General features: G+C 41.3%; 1 protein-coding gene across 2 annotated transcripts in view; it reads left to right on the plus strand.

Annotated features, from left to right (window-relative positions):
* Positions 1-27,205, plus strand: part of LOC132873142 (adhesion G protein-coupled receptor F5-like) — a 36,680-nt gene that overhangs the window by 5,639 nt on the left and 3,836 nt on the right. The window contains exons 4-12 of one of the 2 annotated variants that reach the window (XM_060908415.1): positions 18,605-18,735; positions 19,544-19,735; positions 21,581-21,787; positions 23,678-23,830; positions 24,013-24,191; positions 24,289-24,459; positions 24,740-26,095; positions 26,261-26,302; positions 26,471-26,530. In XM_060908415.1, coding sequence (XP_060764398.1) covers positions 18,605-18,735; positions 19,544-19,735; positions 21,581-21,787; positions 23,678-23,830; positions 24,013-24,191; positions 24,289-24,459; positions 24,740-26,095; positions 26,261-26,302; positions 26,471-26,530 — 2,491 coding nt within the window. The remainder of the gene's footprint in view (positions 1-18,604; positions 18,736-19,543; positions 19,736-21,580; positions 21,788-23,677; positions 23,831-24,012; positions 24,192-24,288; positions 24,460-24,739; positions 26,096-26,260; positions 26,303-26,470; positions 26,531-27,205) is intronic. The other variant, XM_060908416.1, reaches the window with a different exon arrangement.

The raw sequence follows: 27,205 nt of genomic DNA on the forward strand, positions 1-27,205 counted from the left end.
TTAATCAACTAATTATGTGACTTATGAATTTAATTGTTTGGACCAGCTCTTATTTAGGGGTTTCCTATAAAACGGGGTGAATACCTATGCGTACTCCAGATTTTTGTTTTTTCATCTTAATTATTGTTTGTGTCACAACAAAACAACAATTTTCACCTTTAAAGTTGTAGGCATGTTGTGTAAATCAAATGGCGCTAACCACCAAAAAAAAAAATCCATTTCAATTCTACCTTGTAATGCGACAAAACAGGACAAACACAAAGGGGGATGAATACTTTTGCAAGATATATCAACTAGATTATCATAATGTTTGAGACGTATTATTTTAAAAAATGAATTAACTAAAGTTAATCTATCATGTCTGCACCTATATTTATATATTTGTCTGTTGCCTTCAATCATGGCTGCTGCTCACCGCTCTCAATCTCTGGAATACTGTTTATCACACACACCTGTCCATATCACAGCCTCATTAGTGCACAGTGTAATATGACTTGCTTTACCCACACACAGTGCAAAGTATATGTTCAGGACCTTGTATCTGATCTTACCATTTGTTATTAGGGGCCAAGCAGCGAAGCTGGCGAAGGCCCCTAATGAGTTTGTCGGTTTTCTTATTATTAGGGGCCAAGCAGCGAAGCTGGCGAAGGCCCCTAATGAGTTTGTCGGTTTTCTTATTATTATTATTATTAGGGGCCAAGCAGCGAAGCTGGCGAAGGCCCCTAATGAGTTTGTCGGTTTTCTTATTATTATTATTATTATTATTATTATTCAACTTTCTTCTCCTATGGGATGTCAATGGCAGCCCATAGAACCATACATAGGAAAATGCTCAAATTTGGCACACACATTCTAGACAGTCTCAGCATTCCCCACAACAATTTTTAGGTCCCCACCCCCAACCCTCTAGCGCCACCAGCAGGTCAAAGTTGCAGGTACATTTCTGCTTGTAACTTTTGAACCGTTGGTCCGATTTTCAAAAACTTGGTATCCCTGGAATCCTTGGGTCAAGACGAATCCAAAGCACCCCATGACGTCATTTTCCGCCCATATAGTTTTCCCGCCATTTTGAATTTTGTGAAAATCAATTAAAATGCTTCTCCTCCCTCAATTTTGGACCAATTTCTCCCAAACTTGGTAGATGGCAACTTTGGACTAAGCTCCACAAGAAACTTACCCGGTTTTTAGAATTTCATAAGCGTTTGGCCGTGGCAGCCAATCAAAATTGGAGGCGCAGACGCCAAACAGGAAGTGTGCTCATATTTCGGCCGGCCTTTGGCGTATCTTAACGAAACTTGGTGGGTTTATGCCCCACCCCTCCATGAAGGACCCCAAAGAATTTGGAACAAATTGGCTGCTAGGGGGCGCTATAACTAGGAAAAATGTCTTTTGGCTCATATCTCATGATGCGTTTTGGCTAGAAACAAAATTCCACTGCCTATGGAATCCTTGGGTCAAGACGAATCTATCGCACCCTATGACGTCATATTCTGCCTTGAGGATTTTCCGCCATTTTGAATTTTGTTAAAATCAATGAAATTCTATGGAAACCCATAGAACCGTCTGACGACAGGTTTTCAAATTTGGCACACTGATTCTAGGCTGGCTCAAGGTTCTTGTCAGCAAATTTCAACTCACCACCTCAAACTCTCTAGCGCCAACAACAGGCCAAAGTTGCATGTACATTTCTGCTTGTTACTTTTGAACCGTATGTCTGATCGTCAAAATCTGTGTATCGCTGGAATCCTTGGGTCAAAACGAATCCAACGCATCCTATGCCGTCATATTCCGCCTTGTATATTTTCCGCCATTTTGAATTATGTGAAAATCAATTAAAATGCTTCTCCTCCCTCAATTTTTTACCAATTCCTTCCAAACTTGGTAGATGGCAACGTTGCACTAAGCTGCACAAAAAACTTACCCGGTTTTTCGAATTTCATAAGCGTTTGGCCGTGGCTGCCAATCAAACTTGGATGTGCAGACGCGAAACAGGACGTGTGCTCATATCTCGGCAGCCCTTTGATCTTTCTTAACCAAACTTGGTGGGATTATGCCCCACCCCTCCATAAGTGCCCATACCACATTTGGTGCACTTTGGCCATTAGGGGGCGCTATAACTTTCCAAAATGTGTTTTGGCTCATATATAATTGAGCTCATATCTCAGCAGTCTTTTAGCACACACACACACACACACACCTAGTACACTTGAAGTAATTTCAGCCATCACAGTCAATCGAATTTGACGGTGAAGCCGTGCATGCCTCTAACCATCTGGTTGGAGGTACATTTCTGCTTGTAAACACTTCCTGTGCGTGCCTCTGACCGTCTGCCTGGTCAGTTCTTTCTGTTGCCATGGCAACTTAGGCTGGGTCACACTGCTTGGCCCCGCATTGCTGCTTGCAGCTATATTTATTATTATTATTATTATTATAGACAATTCAACTTTCTCCTTAGGGATGTCTATGGCAGCCCATAGAACCATACATAGGAAAATGCTCAAATTTGGCACACACATTCTGGACAGGCTCATGATTCTCCACAACAAATTCTAGGTCCCCAGCCCCAACCCTCTAGCGCCACCAGCAGGTCAAAGTTGCAGGTACATTTCTGCTTGTAACTTTTGAACCGTTGGTCCGATTTTCAAAAACTTGGTATCCCTGGAATCCTTGGGTCAAGACGAATCCAAAGCACCCCATGACGTCATTTTCCGCCCATATAGTTTTCCCGCCATTTTGAATTTTGTGAAAATCAATTAAAATGCTTCTCCTCCCTCAATTTTGGACCAATTTCTCCCAAACTTGGTAAATGGCAACTTTGGACAAAGCTGCACTAGAAACTTACCCGGTTTTTAGAATTTCCTAAGCGTTTGCCCGTGGCAGCCAATCAAAGTTGGCTGCGCAGACGCCAAACAGGAAGTGTGCTCATATCTCGGCCGCCCTTTGGAGTATCTTAACGAAACTTGGTGGCATTATGCCCCACCCACCCAAAAAGGGCCACAAAAAATTTGGAACAAATTGGCTGCTAGGGGGCGCTATAACTAGGAAAAATGACTTTTGGCTCATATCTCATGATGCCTTTTGGGTAGAAACAAAATTCCACTGCCTCTGGAATCCTTGCGTCAAGTCGAATCTATCGCACCCTATGACGTCATATTCTGCCTTGAGGATTTTCCGCCATTTTGAATTTTGTTAAAATCAATGAAATTCTATGGCAACCCATAGATCCGTCTGACTAGAGGTTTTCAAATTTGGCACACTGATTCTAGGCTGTCTCACGGGTCTTGTCAGCAAATTTCAGCTCACCACCTCAAACTCTCTAGCGCCACCAACAGGTCAAAGTTACAGGTACATTTCTGCTTGTTGCTTTTGATCCGTACTACTGATCGTCAAAATCTAAGTATCCATGGGATCCGTGGGGCAACACGAATCCAACGCACCCTATGACGTCATATTCCCCCTTGTATATTTTCCGCCATTTTGAATTTTGTGAAAATCAATTAAAATGCTTCTCCTCCTTCAATTTTTGACCAATTCCTTCTAAACTTGGTATATGGCAACTTTGGACTAAGCTGCACATAAAACTTACCCGGTTTTTCGAATTTCATAAGCGTTTGGCTGTGGCGGCCAATCAAATTTGGCCGTGCAGATGTGAAACAGGAAGTGTGCTCATATCTCGGCAGCCCTTTGACCTTTCTTAACCAAACTTGGTGGGATTATGCCCCACCCCTCCAAAAGGTCCCGTACCTCATTTGGTGCACATTGGCCATTAGGGGGCGCTATAACTTTCCAAAATGTATTTTGGCTCATATATCATTGAGCTCATATCTCAGCAGTCTTTTTGCACACACACACACACACACACACACACACACCTAGTACACTTGAAGTAATTTCAGCCATCACAGTCAATCGATTTTGACGGTGAAGCCGTGCATGCCTCTACCCATCTGGTTGGAGGTACATTTCTGCTTGTAAACACTTCCCGTGCGTGCCTCTGACCGTCTGCCTGGTCAGTTCTTTCTGTTGCCTTGGCAACTTAGGCTGGGTCACACTGCTTGGCCCCGCATTGCTGCTTGCAGCTATATTTATTATTAGGGGCCAAGCAGCGAAGCTGGCGAAGGCCCCTAATGTGTTTGTAGGTTTTCTTATAGTTATTAGGGGCCAAGCAGCGAAGCTGGCGAAGGCCCCTAATGAGTTTGTCGGTTTTCTTATTTATTATTATTATTATTATTATTATTCAACTTTCTTCTCCTATGGGATGTCAATGGCAGCCCATAGAACCACACATAGGAAAATGCTCAAATTTGGCACACACATTCTAGACAGTCTCAGCATTCCCCACAACAATTTTTAGGTCCCCACCCCCAACCCTCTAGCGCCACCAGCAGGTCAAAGTTGCAGGTACATTTCTGCTTGTAACTTTTGAACCGTTGGTCCGATTTTCAAAAACTTGGTATCCCTGGAATCCTTGGGTCAAGACGAATCCAAAGCACCCCATGACGTCATTTTCCGCCCATATAGTTTTCCCGCCATTTTGAATTTTGTGAAAATCACTTAAAATGCTTCTCCTCCCTCAATTTTTGAGCAATTTCTCCCAAACTTGGTAGATGGCAACTGTGGACTAAGCTGCACAAGAATCTTACCCGGATTTTAGAATTTCATAAGCGTTTGGCCGTGGCAGCCAATCAAATTTGGCTGCGCAGACGCCAAACAGGAAGTGTGCTCATATTTCAGCCGCCCTTTGGCGTCTCTTAACGAAACTTGGTGAGATTATGCCCCACCCCTCCCGGAAGGAACACAAAAAAATTGGCACAAATTGGCTGCTAGGGGGCGCTATAACTAGGAAAAATGTCTTTTGGCTCATATCTCATGATGCGTTTGGGGCAGAAACAAAATTCCACTATCTCTGGAATCGTTGGGTCAAGACGAATCCATCGCGACCTATGACGTCATATTCTGCCTTGAGGATTTTCCGCCATTTTGAATTTTGTTAAAATCAATGAAATTCTATGGCAACCCATAGAACCGTCAGACGAGAGGTATTCAAATTTGGCACACTGATTCTAGGCTGTCTCAAGGTTCTTGTCACCAAATTTCAACTCACCACATCAAACTCTCTAGCGCCACCAACGGGTCAAAGTCGCAGGTACATTTCTGCTTGTTACTTTTGAACCATAGGTCTGATCGTCAAAAGCTTAGTATCGCTGGAATCGTTCCTTCAGTCCGAATCCAACGCTCCCTGTCTCGTCATATTCCACCTGGTAGATTTTCCGCCATTTTGAATTTTGTGAAAATCAATTAAAATGCTTCTCCTCCCTCAATTTTTGATCAATTTTTCCCAAACTTGGTACTTGGCAAGGATGGACGAAGCTGCACAAGAAACTTACCCGGTTTTTAGAATTTCTTATGCGTTTGGCCGTGGCATCCAATCAAATTTGGATGCGCAGACGCCAATCAGGAAGTGTGCTCATATCTCGGCCGTCCTTTGGCGTATCTTAACGAAACTTGGTGGCTTTATGCCCCACGCCACCCCAAAGGAAAACAAAACATTTGGACCAAATAGGCCGCTAGGGGGCGCTATAACTAGGAAAAATGATTTTTGGCTCATATCTCATGATGCGTTTTGGGCAGAAACAAAATTCCACTATCTCTGGAATCCTTCCGTCAAAACGAATCCAACACGCCCTATGGCGTCATATTCCACCAGGTAGATTTTCCAAAATTTTGAAATTTGTGAAAATCTATTAAAATCCTTCTCCTCCCTCAATTTTTGACCAATTTCTCCCAAACTTGGTACATAGTAACTTTAGACTAACTGTCTGCCTGGTCAGTTCTTTCTGTTGCCATGGCAACTTAGGCTGGGTCACACTGCTTGGCCCCGCATTGCTGCTTGCAGCTATATTTATTATTATTATTATAGACAATTCAACTTTCTCCTTAGGGATGTCTATGGCAGCCCATAGAACCATACATAGGAAAATGCTCAAATTTGGCACACACATTCTGGACAGTCTCATGATTCTCCACAACAAATTCTAGGTCCCCAGCCCCAACCCTCTAGCGCCACCAGCAGGTCAAAGTTGCAGGTACATTTCTGCTTGTAACTTTTGAACCGTTGGTCCGATTTTCAAAAACTTGGTATCCCTGGAATCCTTGGGTCAAGACGAATCCAAAACACCCCATGAAGTCATTTTCCGCCCATATAGTTTTCCCGCCATTTTGAATTTTGTGAAAATCAATTAAAATGCTTCTCCTCCCTCAATTTTGGACCAATTTCTCCCAAACTTGGTAAATGGCAACTTTGGACAAAGCTGCACTAGAAACTTACCCGGTTTTTAGAATTTCATAAGCGTTTGCCCGTGGCAGCCAATCAAAGTTGGCTGCGCAGACGCCAAACAGGAAGTGTGCTCATATCTCGGCCGCCCTTTGGAGTATCTTAACGAAACTTGGTGGCATTATGCCCCACCCATCCAAAAAGGGCCACAAAAAATTTGGAACAAATTGGCTGCTAGGGGGCGCTATAACTAGGAAAAATGACTTTTGGCTCATATCTCATGATGCCTTTTGGATAGAAACAAAATTCCACTGCCTTTGGAATCCTTGCGTCAAGTCGAATCTATCGCACCCTATCACGTCATATTCTGCCTTGAGGATTTTCCGCCATTTTGAATTTTGTTAAAATCAATGAAATTCTATGGCAACCCATAGAACCGTCTGACTAGAGGTTTTCAAATTTGGCACACTGATTCTAGGCTGTCTCAAGGGTCTTGTCAGCAAATTTCAGCTCACCACCTCAAACTCTCTAGCGCCACCAACAGGTCAAAGTTACAGGTACATTTCTGCTTGTTACTTTTGATCCGTACTTCTGATCGTCAAAATCTCAGTATCCATGGGATCCTTGGGTCAACACGAATCCAATGCACCCTATGGCGTCATATTCCCCCTTGTATATTTTCCGCCATTTTCAATTTTGTGAAAATCAATTAAAATGCTTCTCCTCCTTCAATTTTTGACCAATTCCTTCCAAACTTGGTATATGGCAACTTTGGACTAAGCTGCACATAAAACTTACCCGGTTTTTCGAATTTCCTAAGCGTTTGGCTGTGGCGGCCAATCAAATTTGGCCGTGCAGATGTGAAACAGGAAGTGTGCTCATATCTCGGCAGCCCTTTGACCTTTCTTAAACAAACTTGGTGGGATTATGCCCCACCTCTCCAAAAGGTCCCGTACCTCATTTGGTGCACATTGGCCATTAGGGGGCGCTATAACTTTCCAAAATGTATTTTGGCTCATATATCATTGAGCTCATATCTCAGCAGTCTTTTTGCACACACACACACACACACACACACCTAGTACACTTGAAGTAATTTCAGCCATCACAGTCAATCGATTTTGACGGTGAAGCCGTGCATGCCTCTACCCATCTGGTTGGAGGTACATTTCTGCTTGTAAACACTTCCCGTGCGTGCCTCTGACCGTCTGCCTGGTCAGTTCTTTCTGTTGCCTTGGCAACTTAGGCTGGGTCACGCTGCTTGGCCACGCATTGCTGCTTGCAGCTATATTTAGGGGCCAAGCAGCGAAGCTGGCGAAGGCCCCTAATGTGTTTGTAGGTTTTCTTATTATTATTAGGGGCCAAGCAGCGAAGCTGGCGAAGGCCCCTAATGAGTTTGTCGGTTTTCTTATTATTATTATTAGGGGCCAAGCAGCGAAGCTGGCGAAGGCCCCTAATGTGTTTGTAGGTTTTCTTATAGTTATTAGGGGCCAAGCAGCGAAGCTGGCGAAGGCCCCTAATGTGTTTGTAGGTTTTCTTATAGTTATTATTATTCATCTTTCTTCTCCTATGGGAAGTCAATGGCAGCCCATAGAGCCACACATAGGAAAATGCTCAAATTTGGCACACACATTTGAGACAGTCTCTGCATTCCCCACAACAATTTTTAGGTCCCCACCCCAAACCCTCTAGCGCCACCAGCAGGTCAAAGTTGCAGGTACGTTTCTGGTTGTAACTTTTGAACCGTAAGTCCGATTTTCAAAATCTTGGTATCCCTGGAATCCTTGGGTCAAGACGAATCCAAAGCACCCCATGACGTCATTTTCCGCCCATATACTTTTCCCGCCATTTTGAATTTTGTGAAAATCAATTAAAATGCTTCTCCTCCCTCAATTTTGGACCAATTTCTCCCAAACTTGGTAAATGGCAACTGTGGACTAAGCTGCATAAGAAACTTACCCGGTTTTTAGAATTTCATAAGCATTTGGCCGTGGCAGCCAATCAAAATTGGCTGCGCAGACGCCAAACAGGAAGTGTGCTCATATCTCGGCCGCCCTTTGGAGTATCTTAACGAAACTTGGTGGCATTATGCCCCACCCCTCCAAAAAGGCCCACAAAAAATTTTGAACAAATTGGCTGCTAGGGGGCGCTATAACTAGGAAAAATGACTTTTGGCTCATATCTCATGATGCCTTTTGGGTAGAAACAAAATTCCACTGCCTCTGGAATCCTTGCGTCAAGTCGAATCTATCGCACCCTATGACGTCATATTCTGACTTGAGGATTTTCCGCCATTTTGAATTTTGTTAAAATCAATGAAATTCTATGGCAACCCATAGAACCGTCTGACTAGAGGTTTTCAAATTTGGCACACTGATTCTAGGCTTCATCAAGGTTCTTGTCAGCAAATTTCAGCTCACTACCTCATACTCTCTAGCGCCACCAACAGGTCAAACTTACAGGTACATTTCTGCTTGTTACTTTTGATCCGGACTTCTGATCGTCAAAATCTAAGTATCTCTGGGATCCGTGGGTCAACACGAATCCAACGCACCCTATACTGTCATATTCCGCCTTGTATATTTTCCGCCATTTTGAATTTTGTGAAAATCAATTAAAATGCTTCTCCTCCTTCAATTTTTGGCCAATTCCTTCCAAACTTGGTATATGGCAACTTTGGACTAATCTGCACATAAAACTTACCCAGTTTTTTGAATTTCATAAGCGTTTGGCCGTGGCAGCCAATCAAATTTGGCTGTGCAGATGCGAAACAGGAAGTGTGCTCATATCTCGGCGGCCCTTTGACCTTTCTTAACCAAACTTGGTGGGATTATGCCCCACCCCTCCAAAAGGGCCCATACCACATTTGGTGCACATTGGCCATTAGGGGGCGCTATAACTTTCCAAAATGTGTTTTGGCTCATATATCATTGAGCTCATATCTCAGCAGTCTTTTAGCACACACACACACACACACACACCTAGTACACTTGAAGTAATTTCAGCCATCACAGTCAATCGAATTTGACGGTGAAGCCGTGTATGCCTCTAACCATCTGGTTGGAGGTACATTTCTGCTTGTAAACACTTCCTGTGTGTGCCTATGACCGTCTGCCTGGTGAGTTCTTTCTGTTGCCATGGCAACTTAGGCTGGGTCACCCTGCTTGGCCCCGCATTGCTGCTTGCAGCTATATTTGGGGGCCAAGCAGCGAAGCTGCGAAGGCACCCATAGTGATTCTATTGTTTCTTATTATTATTATTATTATTATTATTATTATTATTATTATTATTATTCAGTCCACTTCCGCCTCTGCAAGTCTATGGCAGCCCATAGAACCGTCTGGTAAAAAGTTGTGAAATTTGGCACACTGATTCTAGACACTCTCAACATTCCTCTCAGCAAATTTCAGGCCTCTACCTCAAACCCTCTAGCGCCACCAACAGCTCAAAGTCGCAGGTACATTTCTGCTTGTAACTTTTGAACCGTTGGTCTGATTTTCAAAAACTTGGTATCCCTGGAATCCTTGGGCCAAGACGAATCCAAGGCACCCCATGACGTCATTTTCCGCCATATACTTTTCCCGCCATTTTGAATTTTGTGAAAATCAATTAAAATGTTTCAACTCCCTCAATTTTTTACCAATTTCTCCCAAACTTGGAAGATAGCATAACTGGACTAACCTGCACAAAAGTTATACCCGGTGATTTGAATTTCACAAGCGTTTGGCCGTGGCAGCCAATCAAATTTGGCTGCGCAGATGCAAAACAGGAAGTGCACTCATATCTCGGTGGCCCTTTGGCCAATCTTGACGAAACTTGGTGGCATTATGCAAAACCCCTTCCCAAAGGGCCACAACAAATTTGGACCAAATTGGACGCTAGGGGGCGCTATAACTAGGAAAAATGCCTTTTGGCTCATATCTCATGATGCGTTTTGGCTAGAAAGAAAATTCAACTATCTCTGGAATCCATGGGTCAAGACGAATCCATCGCACCCTATGACGTCATATTCTGCCTTGAGGATTTTCCGCCATTTTGAATTTTGTTAAAATCAATGAAATTCTATGGCAACGCATAGAACCATCTGACTAGAGGTTTTTAAACTTGGCAAACTGATTCTAGGCTGCCTCAAGGATCTTGTCACCAAATTTCAACTCACCACCTCAAACTCTCTAGCGCCACCAACAGGTCAAAGTTGCAGGTACATTTCTGCTTGTTACTTTTGAACCATACGTCTGATCATCAAAATCTTAGTATCGCTGGAATGCTTGTGTCACAGCGACTCCAACGCGCCCTGTCTCGTCATATTCCACCCAGTAGATTTTCCGCCATTTTGAATTATGTGAAAATCAATTAAAATGCTTCTCCTCCCTCAATTTTTGAACAATTTCTCCCAAGCTTGGTAGATGGCAACTGGGGACTAATCTGCACAAGAATCTTACCCGGTAATTAGAATTTCCTAAGCGTTTGGCTGTGGCAGCCAATCAAATTTGGCTTGCAGATGCAAAACAGGAAGTGTGCTCATTTCTCGGCCACCCTTTGGCCTATCTTAACGAAACTTGGTGGCTTTATGCAGCACCCCTCCCCAAAGGGCAACAAAAAATTTTGAACAAATTGGCTGCTAGGGGGCGCTATAACTAGGAAAAATGTCTTTTGGCTCATATCTCATGATGCGTTTTGGGTAGAAACAAAATTCCACTATCTCTGGAATCCATGGGTCAAGACGAATGCATCGCACCCTATGCCGTCATATTCTGACTTGAGGATTTTCCGCCATTTTGAATTTTGTTAAAATCAAAGAAATTCGATGGCAACCCATAGAACCGTATGACTAGAGGTTTTCAAATTTGGCAGACTGATTCTAGGCACCCTCAAGGGTCTTGTGACCAAATTTCAACTCACCACCTCAAACTCTCTAGCGCCACCAACAGGTCAAATTCGCAGGTACATTTCTGGTTGTTACTTTTGAACCATACGTCTGATCGTCAAAAGCTTAGTATCTCTGGAATGCTTGGGTCAAAATGAATCCAACGCGCCCTGTTTCGTCATATTGCACCTGGTAGATTTTCCGCCATTTTGAATTATGTGAAAATCAATTAAAATGCTACTCCTCCCTCAGTTTTTGACCATTTTCTCCCAAATTTGGTCCATAGCAACGGTGGAGGAAACTGCACAAGAATCTTACACGGATTTTCGAATTTCATAAGCGTTTGGCTGTGGCAGCCAATCAAATTTGGCTGCACAGACGCGAAAGAGGATGTGTGCTCACATCTCGGCCGCCCTTTGGCAGATCTTAACGAAACTTGGTGGCATTATGACAGACACCACCAGAAAGGTCCCCAAAAAACGTGGACCAACTTGGCCGCTAGGGGGCGCTATAACTAGCAAAAATGAATTTTGGCTCATATCTCATGATGCGTTTGGGCTAAAAACAAAATTCCACGATCTCTGGAATCCTTGGTTCAAGCCGAATCCATCGCACCCTATCACGTCATATTCAGCCTTGAGGATTTTCCGCCATTTTGAATTTTGTTAAAATCAATGAAATTCTATGGCAACCCATAGAACCGTCAGACGAGAGGTTGAGAAATTTGGCACACTGATTCTAGGCTCGCTCAAGGTTCTTGTCAGCAAATTTCAACTCACCGCCTCAAACTCTCTAGCGCCACCAACAGGACAAAGTTGGAAGTACATTTCTGCTTGTTACTTTTGAACCGTACGGCTGATTGTCAAAATCTTAGTATTGCTGGAATCCATCGGTAAAACCGAATCCAACCTATCCTATCTCGTCATATTGCACCTGGTAGATTTTCCGCCATTTTGAAATTTGTTAAAATCATGTAAATTGCTACTCCTCCCTCAATTTTTGACCAAATTTGCCCAGACTTGGTTGATAGCATCATTGCACCAAGCCGCACAAAATTTATCCTCAGTCTTTTGAAATTTTTAAACTGTTTGGCCACAGCAGCCAATGAAACTCAGCTGCGAAGATGTCAAACAGGATGTGAGCTCATATCTCGGCAGCCCTTTGACATTTCTTAACCAACCTTGGTGGGATTATGCCCCACCCCTCCGCAAGCTCTCCTACCAAATTTGGTGCACATTGGCCATTAGGGGGCGCTATAACTATACAAAATATATTTTGGCTCATATGTCATTGAGCTCATATGTCAGCAGTCTTCTAGCACACACACACACACACACACACATACACACCAAGTACACTTGAAGTAATTTCAGCCATCACAGTCAATCGAATTTGATGATGAAGCCGCCGAACAACAAATGACCTTGTATCTCAGTCAAACGATGGTATATCGACATGAAACTTCTTGTGTGTGCTCGTGACCATCTGTCTGGCCCAAATGCATTCTGCGAGCCTGACGACTAGGCTCATAGCTTGCTTGGCCCCCTCATTGCTGCTTGCAGCTATATTTAGGGGCCAAGCAGCGAAGCTGGCGAAGGCCCCTAATGAGTTTGTCGGTTTTCTTATTATTATTATTATTATTATTATTATTATTCAACTTTCTTCTCCTATGGGATGTCAATGGCAGCCCATAGAACCATACATAGGAAAATGCTCAAATTTGGCACACACATTCTAGACAGTCTCAGCATTCCCCACAACAATTTTTAGGTCCCCACCCCCAACCCTCTAGCGCCACCAGCAGGTCAAAGTTGCAGGTACATTTCTGCTTGTAACTTTTGAACCGTTGGTCCGATTTTCAAAAACTTGGTATCCCTGGAATCCTTGGGTCAAGACGAATCCAAAGCACCCCATGACGTCATTTTCCGCCCATATAGTTTTCCCGCCATTTTGAATTTTGTGAAAATCAATTAAAATGCTTCTCCTCCCTCAATTTTGGACCAATTTCTCCCAAACTTGGTAGATGGCAACTTTGGACTAAGCTCCACAAGAAACTTACCCGGTTTTTAGAATTTCATAAGCGTTTGGCCGTGGCAGCCAATCAAAATTGGAGGCGCAGACGCCAAACAGGAAGTGTGCTCATATTTCGGCCGGCCTTTGGCGTATCTTAACGAAACTTGGTGGGTTTATGCCCCACCCCTCCATGAAGGACCCCAAAGAATTTGGAACAAATTGGCTGCTAGGGGGCGCTATAACTAGGAAAAATGTCTTTTGGCTCATATCTCATGATGCGTTTTGGCTAGAAACAAAATTCCACTGCCTATGGAATCCTTGGGTCAAGACGAATCTATCGCACCCTATGACGTCATATTCTGCCTTGAGGATTTTCCGCCATTTTGAATTTTGTTAAAATCAATGAAATTCTATGGAAACCCATAGAACCGTCTGACGACAGGTTTTCAAATTTGGCACACTGATTCTAGGCTGGCTCAAGGTTCTTGTCAGCAAATTTCAACTCACCACCTCAAACTCTCTAGCGCCAACAACAGGCCAAAGTTGCATGTACATTTCTGCTTGTTACTTTTGAACCGTATGTCTGATCGTCAAAATCTGTGTATCGCTGGAATCCTTGGGTCAAAACGAATCCAACGCATCCTATGCCGTCATATTCCGCCTTGTATATTTTCCGCCATTTTGAATTATGTGAAAATCAATTAAAATGCTTCTCCTCCCTCAATTTTTTACCAATTCCTTCCAAACTTGGTAGATGGCAACGTTGCACTAAGCTGCACAAAAAACTTACCCGGTTTTTCGAATTTCATAAGCGTTTGGCCGTGGCTGCCAATCAAACTTGGATGTGCAGACGCGAAACAGGACGTGTGCTCATATCTCGGCAGCCCTTTGATCTTTCTTAACCAAACTTGGTGGGATTATGCCCCACCCCTCCATAAGTGCCCATACCACATTTGGTGCACTTTGGCCATTAGGGGGCGCTATAACTTTCCAAAATGTGTTTTGGCTCATATATAATTGAGCTCATATCTCAGCAGTCTTTTAGCACACACACACACACACACACCTAGTACACTTGAAGTAATTTCAGCCATCACAGTCAATCGAATTTGACGGTGAAGCCGTGCATGCCTCTAACCATCTGGTTGGAGGTACATTTCTGCTTGTAAACACTTCCTGTGCGTGCCTCTGACCGTCTGCCTGGTCAGTTCTTTCTGTTGCCATGGCAACTTAGGCTGGGTCACACTGCTTGGCCCCGCATTGCTGCTTGCAGCTATATTTAGGGGCCAAGCAGCGAAGCTGGCGAAGGCCCCTAATGAGTTTGTCGGTTTTATTATTATTATTATTATTATTATTATTATTCAACTTTCTTCTCCTATGGGAAGTCAATGGCAGCCCATAGAACCACACATAGGAAAATGCTCAAATTTGGCACACACATTCGAGACAGTCTCAGCATTCCCCACAACAATTTTTAGGTCCCCAGCCCCAACCCTCTAGCGCCACCAGCAGGTCAAAGTTGCAGGTACATTTCTGCTTGTAACTTTTGAACCGTTGGTCCGATTTTCAAAAACTTGGTATCCCTGGAATCCTTGGGTCAAGACGAATCCAAAGCACCCCATGACGTCATTTTCCGCCCATATAGTTTTCCCGCCATTTTGAATTTTGTGAAAATCACTTAAAATGCTTCTCCTCCCTCAATTTTGGACCAATTTCTCCCAAACTTGGTAGATGGCAACTTTGGACTAAGCTGCACAAGAAACTTACCCGGTTTTTAGAATTTCATAAGCGTTTGGCCGTGGCAGCCAATCAAAATTGGAGGCGCAGACGCCAAACAGGAAGTGTGCTCATATTTCGGCCGGCCTTTGGCGTATCTTAACGAAACTTGGTGAGTTTATGCCATACCCCTCGCTGAAGGACCCCAAAAAATTTGGAACAAATTGGCTGCTAGGGGGCGCTATAACTAGGAAAAATGTCTTTTGGCTCATATCTCATGATGCGTTTTGGCTAGAAACAAAATTCCACTGCCTATGGAATCCTTGGGTCAAGTCGAATCTATCGCACCCTATGACGTCATATTCTGCCTTGAGGATTTTCCGCCATTTTGAATTTTGTTAAAATCAATGAAATTCTATGGAAACCCATAGAACCGTCTGACGACAGGTTTTCAAATTTGGCACACTGATTCTAGGCTGCCTCACGGTTCTTGTCAGCAAATTTCAACTCAGCATCTCAAACTCTCTAGCGCCAACAACAGGTCAAAGTTGCAAGTACATTTCTGCTTGTTACTTTTGAACCGTATGTCTGATCGTCAAAATCTTAGTATGGCTGGAATCCTTGGGTCAACCCGAATCCAACGCACCCTATGGCGTCATATTCCGCCTGGTATATTTTCCGCCATTTTGAATTTTGTGAAAATCAATTAAAATGCTTCTCCTCCCTCAATTTTTGACCAATTCCTTGCAAACTTGGTAGATGGCAACTTTGGACTAAGCTGCACTAAAAACTTACCCGGTTTTTCGAATTTCATAAGCGTTTGGCCGTGGCTGCCAATCAAATTTGGCTGTGCAGACGCGAAACAGGAAGTGTGCTCATATCTCGGCAGCCCTTTGACCTTTCTTAACCAAACTTGGTGGGATTATGCAACACCCCTCCAAAATGGCCCATACCACATTTGGTGCACATTGGCCATTAGGGGGCGCTATAACTTTCCAAAATGTGTTTTGGCTCTTACATCATTGAGCTCATATCTCAGCAGTCTTTTAGCACAGACACACACACACACACACACACACCTAGTACACTGGAAGTAATTTCAGCCATCACAGTCAATCGAATTTGACGGTGAAGCCGTGCATGCCTCTAACCGTCTGGTTGGAGGTACATTCCTGCTTGTAAACACTTCCTGTGCGTGCCTATGACCGTCTGCCTGGTCAGTTCTTTCTGTTGCCATGGCAACTTAGGCTGGGTCACCCTGCTTGGCCCCGGATTGCTGCTTGCAGCTATATTTATTATTCAACTTTCTTCTCCTATGGGAAGTCAATGGCAGCCCATAGAGCCACACATAGGAAAATGCTCAAATTTGGCACACACATTTTAGACACTCTCAGCATTCCCCACAACAATTTTTAGGTCCCCACCCCCAACCCTCTAGCGCCACCAGCAGGTCAAAGTTGCAGGTACATTTCTGCTTGTAACTTTTGAACCGTACGTCCGATTTTCAAAAACTTGGTATCCCTGGAATCCTTGGGTCAAGCCGAATCCAAAGCACCCCATGACGTCATTTTCCGCCCATATAGTTTTCCCGCCATTTTGAATTTTGTGAAAATCAATTAAAATGCTTCTCCTCCCTCAATTTTGGACCAATTTCTCCCAAACTTGGTAGATGGCAACTGTGGACTAAGCTGCACAAGAAACTTACCCGGTTTTTAGAATTTCATAAGCGTTTGGCCGTGGCAGCCAATCAAATTTGGCGGCGCAGACGCCAAACAGGAAGTGTGCTCATATTTCGGCCGCCCTTTGGCGTATCTTAACGAAACTTGGTGGGTTTATGCCCCACCCCTCCCTGAAGGACACCAAAAAAATTGGAACAAATTGGCTGCTAGGGGGCGCTATAACTAGGAAAAATGTCTTTTGGCTCATATCTCATGATGCCTTTTGGCTAGAAACAAAATTCCACTGCCTATGGAATCCTTGAGTCAAGACGAATCTATCGCACCCTATGACGTCATATTCTGCCTTGAGGATTTTCCGCCATTTTGAATTTCGTTAAAATCAATGAAATTCTATGGAAACCCATAGAACCGTCTGACAACAGGTTTTCATATTTGGCACACTGATTCTAGGCTGGCTCAAGGTTCTTGTCAGCAAATTTCAACTCACCACCTCAAACTCTCTAGCGCCAACAACAGGCCAAAGTTGCATGTACATTTCTGCTTGTTACTTTTGACCCGTATGTCTAATCGTCAAAATCTGTGTATCGCTGGAATCCTTGGGTCAAAACGAATCCAACGCATCCTATGCCGTCATATTCCGCCTTGTATATTTTCCGCCATTTTGAATTATGTGCAAATCAATTAAAATGCTTCTCCTCCCTCAATTTTTGACCAATTCCTTCCAAACTTGGTAGATGGCAACGTTGCACTAAGCTGCACAAAAAACTTACCCAGTTTTTCGAATTTCATAAGCGTTTGGCCGTGGCTGCCAATCAAACTTGGCTGTGCAGACGCGACACAGGACGTGTGCTCATATCTTGGCAGCCCTTTGATCTTTCTTAACCAAACTTGGTGGGATTATGCCCCACCCCTCCATAAGGGCCCATACCACATTTGGTGCACATTGGCCATTAGGGGGCGCTATAACTTTCCAAAATGTGTTTTGGCTCATATATAATTGAGCTCATATCTCAGCAGTCTTTTAGCACACACACACACACACACACACACACACACACACACACCTAGTACACTTGAAGTAATTTCAGCCATCACAGTCAATCGAATTTGACGGTGAAGCCGTGCATGCCTCTAACCATCTGGTTGGAGGTACATTTCTGCTTGTAAACACTTGCTGTGCGTGCCTCTGACCGACTGCCTGGTTAGTTCTTTCTGTTGCCATGGCAACTTAGGCTGGGTCACCCTGCTTGGCCCCGCATTGCTGCTTGCAGCTATATTTTGCATTGCTGTTCTGGTTTTCTGACTTTATTTGGTACTTTGGATTTTTGCCCTTTGTCTGTGCCTCTGATACTCTGTTTGTTCCTCGCCTGACCATTACCTGATTTTTGATGTTGACATTGCTTCATGATTTGGATTTGTTTACCAGATTGCTTTAATAAACTCTCTGCTGCATTTATATTTGTCTGTTGCCTGCATTCCTGACAGAATACTTCGCTAACACCACGGATGCAATGCACATCCTCATTACTGTGCTGTATAATAGGACTTGCTACACACACACACACACACACACAATGTGAAGTATATGCTCAGTACGTTGTATCTGATCTTACTAAGCTGTTTATTATTTGCATTGCTGTTCTGGTTTTCTGACTTTATTTCATACTTTGGCTTTTTGGCCTTTGTCTGTGCCTCTGATAATCTATTTATGCCTTGGCTGACCATTGCCTGTTTTTTGATGTTGGCATTGCTTCACGATTTGGATTTGTTTACCAACTTGTCTTAATAAATTCTTTGCTGCATTTAAATCGGTCTGTCACCTGCATTCCTGACGTAATCACTAAAGGTACTTAGAATTAATCAAACATTTTCACTAATTAGTTGTCTGATTGATCAACCAACTGATTATTCAAGCATGATTATTATTATTATTATTATTATTATTATTATTATTATTATTATTTCCACCAATAAAAAACAACCAATAATCTGGCCTATAATCTATATTTTTGTTTTTGGTTAACAGTCTTTAATGATGTTCTTTGTTTTTGACAGGCCTGGCAGTGTGATTACAGACTTCACTATTAATGCAACAAGTGATAACCTTAATTTGGCTTCAGCAAACCAACAGCTTGCAAGCAATCTCCGTTCACTGGGATTTAATGTGACTGAAACCAGTCGCAGTGGTAGGCGCTTGTTGTTGTTGTTAAGAATAACTGTTTAGGTCTTTCATAAAAATTATGATAAAAATATCAACCTCATTGTCCACACACACACAAACACACACACACACACACACACACACACACACACACACACACACACACACACAGTACCAGTCAAAAGTTTGGACACCTACTCATTCATGGGTTTTTCTGTATTTTGACCATTTTCTACATTGTAGAACAATACTGAAGACATCAAAACTATGAAATAACTTATGGAACATATATGGGATTATGTGGTTAAAAAAGGGTTAAAACATTTAATGTTTCATATTTTAGATTCTTCAAAGTTGCTACCATTTACCTTGATGACACTTTCACACTATTGGCATTATTTTAACCAGCTTTATGAAGTAGGCACCTGGAATACTTTTCAATTAACAGGTGTGCCTTGTCAAAAGATAATTAGTGGAATTTCTTGTCTTCTTAATGCATTTGAAACAAACAAACAAACAAACAAACAAACAAACAAACAAACAAACAAACAAACAATCAATAGCAAATAATAAAAATACAGTAAATAGCCCTATACCACAACTGTCGTAATCCATATTATGTCAAAAACCACTCAATTAAATAAAGCGAAACGACATCCATCATGACTTTAAGACATGAAGTGTCTTTAATTAACAAAAACAAAGAAAAGTCATTGAATTAATAGGTGTCTCCAAACTTTTGACTGGTACTGTATATACATATGTACATACAGTTAAATATGTAAGCAAGAACGGCATAATAATTTGGAAACGTACTTGGCTCTTTGTTTTAGTGAAGGATGGACTATATAATGGCAGTGCCACTATATATCCTGGGATAAATCTCACACTGACCTGCACACCTCCAGTGAATAATGGCATAAAATGGACCATGAATGGGAAGGAAATTCAGCCATCGGATAAGTATACAATTAATAACAATATGAACATCGTCACCGTGCACAATGTCACACCCAGTGAAAGTGGTAAGTCCAAAACAATTCTGTTAAATTAGCATTCTCTCTCTCTCTCTTTCTCTCTTGCAAGTGTGAAAGTCAATATTAAACTGTGCCAGAATATACACGACCAGTCAAAAGTTTGGACACACCTTCTCAGTCGATGTTTTTTCTGAATTATTATTATTTTATTTTCTACATTGTTTGACAATGCTAAAGGCATCAAAAACAATGAAACAATACATATGGAATTATGTAGTAAGCAAAAAAGTGTACACAAAGCAAAAATATTTTAGATTTTTCAAAGTAGCCACCTTTTGCTTTGATGACAGCTTTCCACAATATTGGTATTCTCTCAACCAGCTTCATGAGGTAGTTACTTGAAATAGTTTTCCAATAGTCTTGAAGGAGTTCCTATATATGTTGAGCACTTGTTGGCTGCTTTTCTTTCACTCTCCATTCCAATTCATCCCAAACCATCTCAACTGGGTTTAGGTCAGGTGATTGTGGAGGCCAGGTCATTTGATGCTGCACTTTTTCACTCTCATTCTTGGTTTTATAGCCCTTACATTGACTGGAGGTGTGTTCTGGGTCATTGTCTTGTTGAAAAATAAATGATGGTCCCACTAAGTGTAAAACAGATGGGATGGCATGCCAGTGCAGAATGCTGTAGTAGTGTTGTGGGTTAAGTGTACCTATAATTTTGAATAAATCGCCAAAAGTGTTACCAGCAAAGCACCCCCATGCCATTACACCTCCTCCTTCATGCTTCACGGTGGGAACCACACATGCAGATACCATCAGTTCCTCTTTTCTACTTCTCAAAAAGACATGGCGATTGTAACCAAAAATCTCAAATTTGGACTCATCAAACAAAAGTGCAGATTTCCACTGGTTTAATGTCCATTCTTGACCTACGCCAAGAAAGAAGATCTTCTTGTTCTTGGCCTCCCTCAGTAGTGGTTTCAGTGCAGCAATTTGGTTATGAAGGCCTGATTCACAGTCTCTTCCAAACAGTTGATGCTGAAATGTGTCAGCTACTCAAACTCTGTGAAGCATTCATGTAGGCTCTTATCTGAGGTTCTGTTAACTGATGATTTCTGAGGCTGGTAGCTCTAATACACTTATCATCTGCAGCAGAGGTGTTTCTTGGTCTTCCTTTCTTGGGCCGGTCCTCATGAGAGAATCATTTTATACAGAACATTTGATGGTAAAGGTTACAAACTTATACATATATCACATATACTCATGCACCTGCTGCTTTATGCAGTTCTCTAATCAGTCAATTTGGGTACTTTTTGTTTGTGAATGTGTCTGTATAATACAAAGAAAATCACATGTTGGCTTGAAGATATTAAGTTTATCTTCTCATGTTGAAAAACTCATATTTTTCATCAAAATACATCACGGATCTACAGTAAGTGACGTATTTCCCAATATCTTACTCCGATGACATCACTCCCACTGTTTTCCTGCTGACTAGACGCACATTGTCAAAATGGCAAACTGGTTCAAAATTAAAATTCTTTTGATTAACTTGCAATTTTTTTGTCTCTGTAATATAAAGAACATGACACAGTGGCATGAAGATATGAAGTTTATTTTCTTGTGTTGAGAGATCATATCCCTCATTCATTATGCTCACTTGTGAAATATACATTTACCACTCGAAGATAAACTTCATATCTTCACGCAACCATGTAGTATTCTCTCTCTCTCTCTCTCTCTCTCTCTCATATATATATATATATATATATATATATATATATATATATATATATATATATGTGTGTGTGTGTGTGTGTGTGTGTTTCAAGATCATGAAAACATTCGTTTTTGTAAATACATTTATCAATATTTTTTCTTTCTTCTCAGGTCAATATGCATGCACAACAATTGTAAACTCAGTGCCCTATATTATCTGGCAATTTATAACAATTCAGCCATACCCCAATATCCAAGTGACCACTAATAAAACTGTAAAATGTGAGGATACAACAATCCCACTGCGGTGTTGTGTCCAGATGATGTATCAAGTACAGTGGATTGTTAAACCAGCAGCTTGCGTCCAACTTTCAACAGGTCATATACAAAGCATTTTTTTTCTTTATATGATGTACGTGGTCATGAATACCAGCCCAACTGAATATGTACAGTGGCATGCAAAAGTTTGGGCACCCTTACTGAAAATGTCTGTTACTGCGAATAGTTAAGTGAGCAGAAGATGAACTGATCACCAAAAGGCATAAAGGTAAAGACGATACATTTATTTTCAGCGTTTTCTGCAAGATTTGTGTATTATTTTTGTTTTGTACAATTGGAGAGTGAAAAAAGAAAAGGAACACCATGCGAAAGTTTGGACACCCCAATACATTTGAGTTCTCAGGTAACTTTTACCAAGGTTCCAGACCTTAATTAGCTTATTGAGCTGTGGCTTGTTCAAATTCTTCATTAGGAAAGGTCAGATGATGCAGATTTCAAAGCTGTATAAATTCTCTGACTCCTCAAACTTGTCCCTAAAATCAACAGCCATGGGCTCCTCTAAGCAACTCCCTCGCATTCTGAATAATAAAATAATTGATGCTGTCAAAGCAGGAGAAGGCTACAAGAACATAGCAAAGTGTTTTCAGGTAGCTGTTTCCTCAGATCGTAATGTTATTAAGAAATGGCAGTTAACAGAAACAGTGGAGATCAAGGTGAGGTCTGTAAGATGAAGAAAACTTTCTGAAAGAACTGCTCGTTGGATTGCTAGAAAGGCAAATAAAAACCTATTTGACTGCAAAAGACCTTCAGAAAGATTTAGCAGACCCTGGAGTGGTGGTGCACTGTTCTACTATGCAGCAACACCTGAACAAATATGATGTTCATGGAAGAGTCATCAGAAGAAAACTGTTCCTGCGTCCTAGCCACAAAATTCAGCATCTGAAGTTTGCAAATGAACATCTAAATAAGCCTGATGCATTTTGGAAACAAGTCGTGTGGACTGATGAAATCAAAATTGAACTTTTTGGCCACAATGTGCAAAGGTATGTTTGGAGAAAAAAGGGTGCCAAATTCCAGGAAAAGAACACCTCTCCAACTCTGAAGCATGGGTGTGGATCGATCATGCTTTCGGGTTGTGTTGCAGCCAGTGGCACAGGGCACATTTCATTGGTTGAGGGAAGCATGGATTCAAATAAATACCAGCAAATTCTGGAAGCAAACATTACACCATCTGTAAAAAAGTTGAAGTTAAAAAGAGGACGGGTCCTACAATAAAATGACGATCCAAAACACACCTCAAAATCTACAATGGAATACCTCAAGAGGCCCAAGCTGAAGGTTTTGCCCTGGCCCTCACAGTCCCCTGACCTAAACATCATTGAAAATCTGTGGATAGATCTCAAAAGAGCAGTGCATGCAAGACAGCCCAAGAAACTTGTAGAACTGGAAGCCTTTTGCAAGGATGAATGTGTGAAAATCCCCCAGGTAAGAACTGAAAGATTATTAGCTGGCTACAAAAAGTGTTTACAAGCTGTGATACTTGCCAAAGTGGGTGTTACTAGGTACTAACCATGGAGGGTGCCCAAACTTTTGCTTTGGACCCTTTTCCTTTTTTGTCATTTTGAAAATATAAAAGATGAAAATTAAAAAAATAGTTTTTGCTTAAAATATAAAAGGAATGAGTCATCTTTAACTTTATGCCTTTTGGAGATCATTTCATTTTCAACTTGCTTAACTGTTCACAGTAACAGCAATTTTGACCAGGGGTGCCCAAACTTTTGCATACCACTGTAATTGCTAATTTAAAAAATTATGACAAATAAATAAATATTTTGTCTGCCTTCACCATTTGAAAGACAGTGACTGGCTGACTAAGAATTTGTCCTGTTGGACTTGAAAATGAAGTGTTTTTAATTACTGTAAAATGAAAACATATAACAGAAGCTAATTCCATTTTAATAAGTTTCATCATTTAATTGTGTTTTACAGGCTCACCAGCAGGTTGCTTATTATGTGACTATATAGTTAACAAACAGGACTGCCAGACTACCAACCAAGTGATAGAGGTCACATGCCAACTAGAAAAACCCATCAGCCGCAATCATTATCCAAAGAGCTTCAAAATAAACGTCATAAACAAAGGTGAGTAAAGGTGATTGTCTAGCAGCTGTTACAGGTGGACAATTCTTTAGTATCGTGAAACAATTTGAGCGTTCAGTGTGAATATTACACAACCAAATTATTCAGTAACACTGGTATAAACAAGCAAACAAATAAATAAATATACTCTGAAATGTCCTCATTTTTCCTTTTTTTTTTTTTAGAATTTACCTGCTCTGATAGTGTATTTGGAGCTGGAGATCTGGGAGATGTTAACACTGCTGAATGTAACACAGGCACGGTTGGCACTCAAAAGGCTAAGTGTAATGCATCAGGCCTCTGGGACCCCATAGAAAACAACTGTGTCCTGCGTGTCTTTCAAGATTTAAAAGATGAAGCTCAGGCAATTAGGGTTTTTTTTTCTTACATGAAAGATCATGAGAAAATTTTTAGTTGTGTAATTTCTATTTGCTTCACCATAACAGTTTATACTTTGGTAGACTTTACAGGTAAATGACATCGCACAATTTATGGGCATCCTCAGCGGTAATGTTTTATCGGAGATTCAGAACATCACTGGCTCACAAGCAACCATAAAAGCAATTGTAGAAATTCTGACAATTGTTTCAAATCTCTTACAAACAGTTGAAATTGATCAATCCACGATGATGGTAAGTAAATTCACCTTCCTTCAGAACATGATTGAATTTAGTTAATGTGCTATTTGTAGATAATGATCAAGTCAGAATAGCTTTAGTATTGGCCAATGGTAATGAGTTTGTACAATCTGCATCAGTATTTGATATTATACAACAAATTTAATTAAAAACTGCAAATTGCTTTTGTTGGAAATTATGAATACATCTGTGCTTAATTAAATTAAGTGATTTATTTCTACTGAACTAGATTGCTCAGATGTGCTGTATTTTTAATGAATTTTTCTATTTCAAGGACTTCCTACAAATCATCGACGCCTTTGGATCAGTAGATGCACGGGACTCATGGGTGCTTTTAAACGAAAACAATGCAAGCGCCAATGCCAGTTCTGACTTTCTAAATTCTACTGAAATTTTTGCAAGCAGGCTTGTGAATAGCAACTTCAACAGAACAACAAACTCCACTTTTTTCATGAAAACTTTATTCGTTCATCCTTTTTCTCAAGAATTTGGCATAAATTTGACAACTGAAATAAGTGTTCCTGAGATTATAGCACCGACTTTCATCACCATCATAATTTCTTCAGCTTTTAACATTATCTTACCTGTTCGAAATCTGACCAGCAATGGCAGCAGTCAAACTGGCACCAAGATCAATGGAGATGTAGCCCTGATTGTGACAAACTCAACAATTAACAACATCTCCCTTTCTTTTGATCTCAGAAATGAGACACTGGGAAACCCTCAGTGTGTCTTCTGGAACTTTAGTCTTCTGAATGGCATTGGGGGATGGGACACGACTGGATGTCAACTAAAGCCATTAGGGAATGAAACTGAAAGATATACATGTGAGTGCAATCACACAACCTCTTTTTCAATCCTGATGTCACCATTTTCCTTGGAAAAAGACAAAGTCATAATCTTAGGCTATATAACTTACATTGGTGTTGGCATTTCAATGGCCAGCTTGGTTTTGTGTATCATCATTGAAATCATTATATGGACATCAGTGACACGAAATGACACATCGTACATGCGCCACGTCTCCGTCATCAACGTTGCTGTATCCCTTCTGATTGCGAATATATGCTTCATCATTGGAGCAGCTGTTGTAAAGAAAGGAGTGGGATCCTGCAGTACAGCGACATTCTTCATGCACTTCTTTTATCTCGCCCTTTTCTTCTGGATGTTGCTGTCAGCACTCTTACTCCTCTACCGCACCCTCATGGTCTTTTCCAGAATGACCAGAGGCACAATGATGGCCATAGCCTTCACTGTTGGCTATGGTGCACCATTAATCATAGCTGTCGTTACTGTGGCATCTACAGCTGGAAGCAAAGGATACATTCAAAAAGATCACAATTGTTGGCTGAACTGGAATAAAACGAAGGCCCTCCTGGCATTTGTGATTCCTGTTCTGACTATTGTAGCTATAAACCTGCTGGTACTTATCGTGGTTCTGTATAAGATGTTAAGGAGAGGAAGTAATGCTTCCACTCATCCAGATGAGAAACATCCCCTAGTGGTCATTGCTAGATGTGTGGGGATTTTAACACCACTCTTTGGTCTAACATGGGGATTCGGCATCGGGACCATGGTGTCATCAGACTTTGGGATTCATGTGGTGTTCGCATTCCTTAATTCACTGCAGGTACAAAAATCAATTTAAGCTCATTTTCTCTTTAATTCTAATTGCACCAATTTAATATTAATATACAAATTGTCTCATCATTTTATACATTTTAGATAATATGAGAACTCATGCTTAATATGCAAAAAAGTAAATGGTATAAATATCTAAATTGTCTCTTTAAAGGGCTTCTTTATTTTGGTGTTTGGGACATTACTGGATAGTAAGGTACATGTGCGCAATGATCTTCACACAACTCTTCACTAGTATTTCAGAGTTTTCTCAAAAAGCAACTTTAAGAATTTTGAATGAACTGCTTTCTATAACTGATCACTTAAACAGAATTCTTTTTAAACACATAAATAATGGTCGATCTCACCTGTGTTGTGGTTGCAGGTCCGAGAAGAACTGGCAGGAAAGTTGTCACTGAGGAACTTAACCTCTAACCGCACCAGGGTAAATATGGTTTATGCTACATACAGTGGCAAGGAAAGTAAATGAACCCTTTGGAATTACCTGCATTTATGTATAAATTTATCTGAAAATGTGGTCTGATGTTCATCTAAGTTACAATAATGAACAATGTGTTTTAACTATTAACACACACAATTATAATATTTCATGCCTTTATTGAACACACCAATTAAACATTACATTAATGGGATTTAGCAGACACTTTTATCCAGAGTGATGTACAACATACCCAGAGCAGCCTGGAGAGCAATTGGGGGTTAGGTGCCTTGCTCAAGGGTACTTCAGCCATTCCTGCTGGGCCAGGGAATCAAACCAACATCCTTTTTGGTCCCAAAGCTGCTTCTCTAACCATTATACCATGGCTTCCCCAACCTATGATTGTGTTCATAGGTTGTGTTCGTTGTGATAATGAGATGAGATGAGATCAATAAGGCCATGCCATTTTAGACACATACCTTAGAGACAGACAACCATTCACACTCACACCTACGGTCATCTTGTTCTTGATTCAATTTAATAGGAACTTGTTCTTTGACCCATGGCTCAAAGATGCCCCAAGTACTCAAATGTGAAAATGTTATCTTCAATCATTAAATGTGTAAGGTTATCCAAACACAGGTAAAAATGTCTCCAAATGGCACCAAACCTGTCCCATTG

Source organism: Neoarius graeffei, chromosome 25, assembly GCF_027579695.1.
Source record: "Neoarius graeffei isolate fNeoGra1 chromosome 25, fNeoGra1.pri, whole genome shotgun sequence".
Lineage (NCBI taxonomy): Eukaryota > Metazoa > Chordata > Actinopteri > Siluriformes > Ariidae > Neoarius > Neoarius graeffei.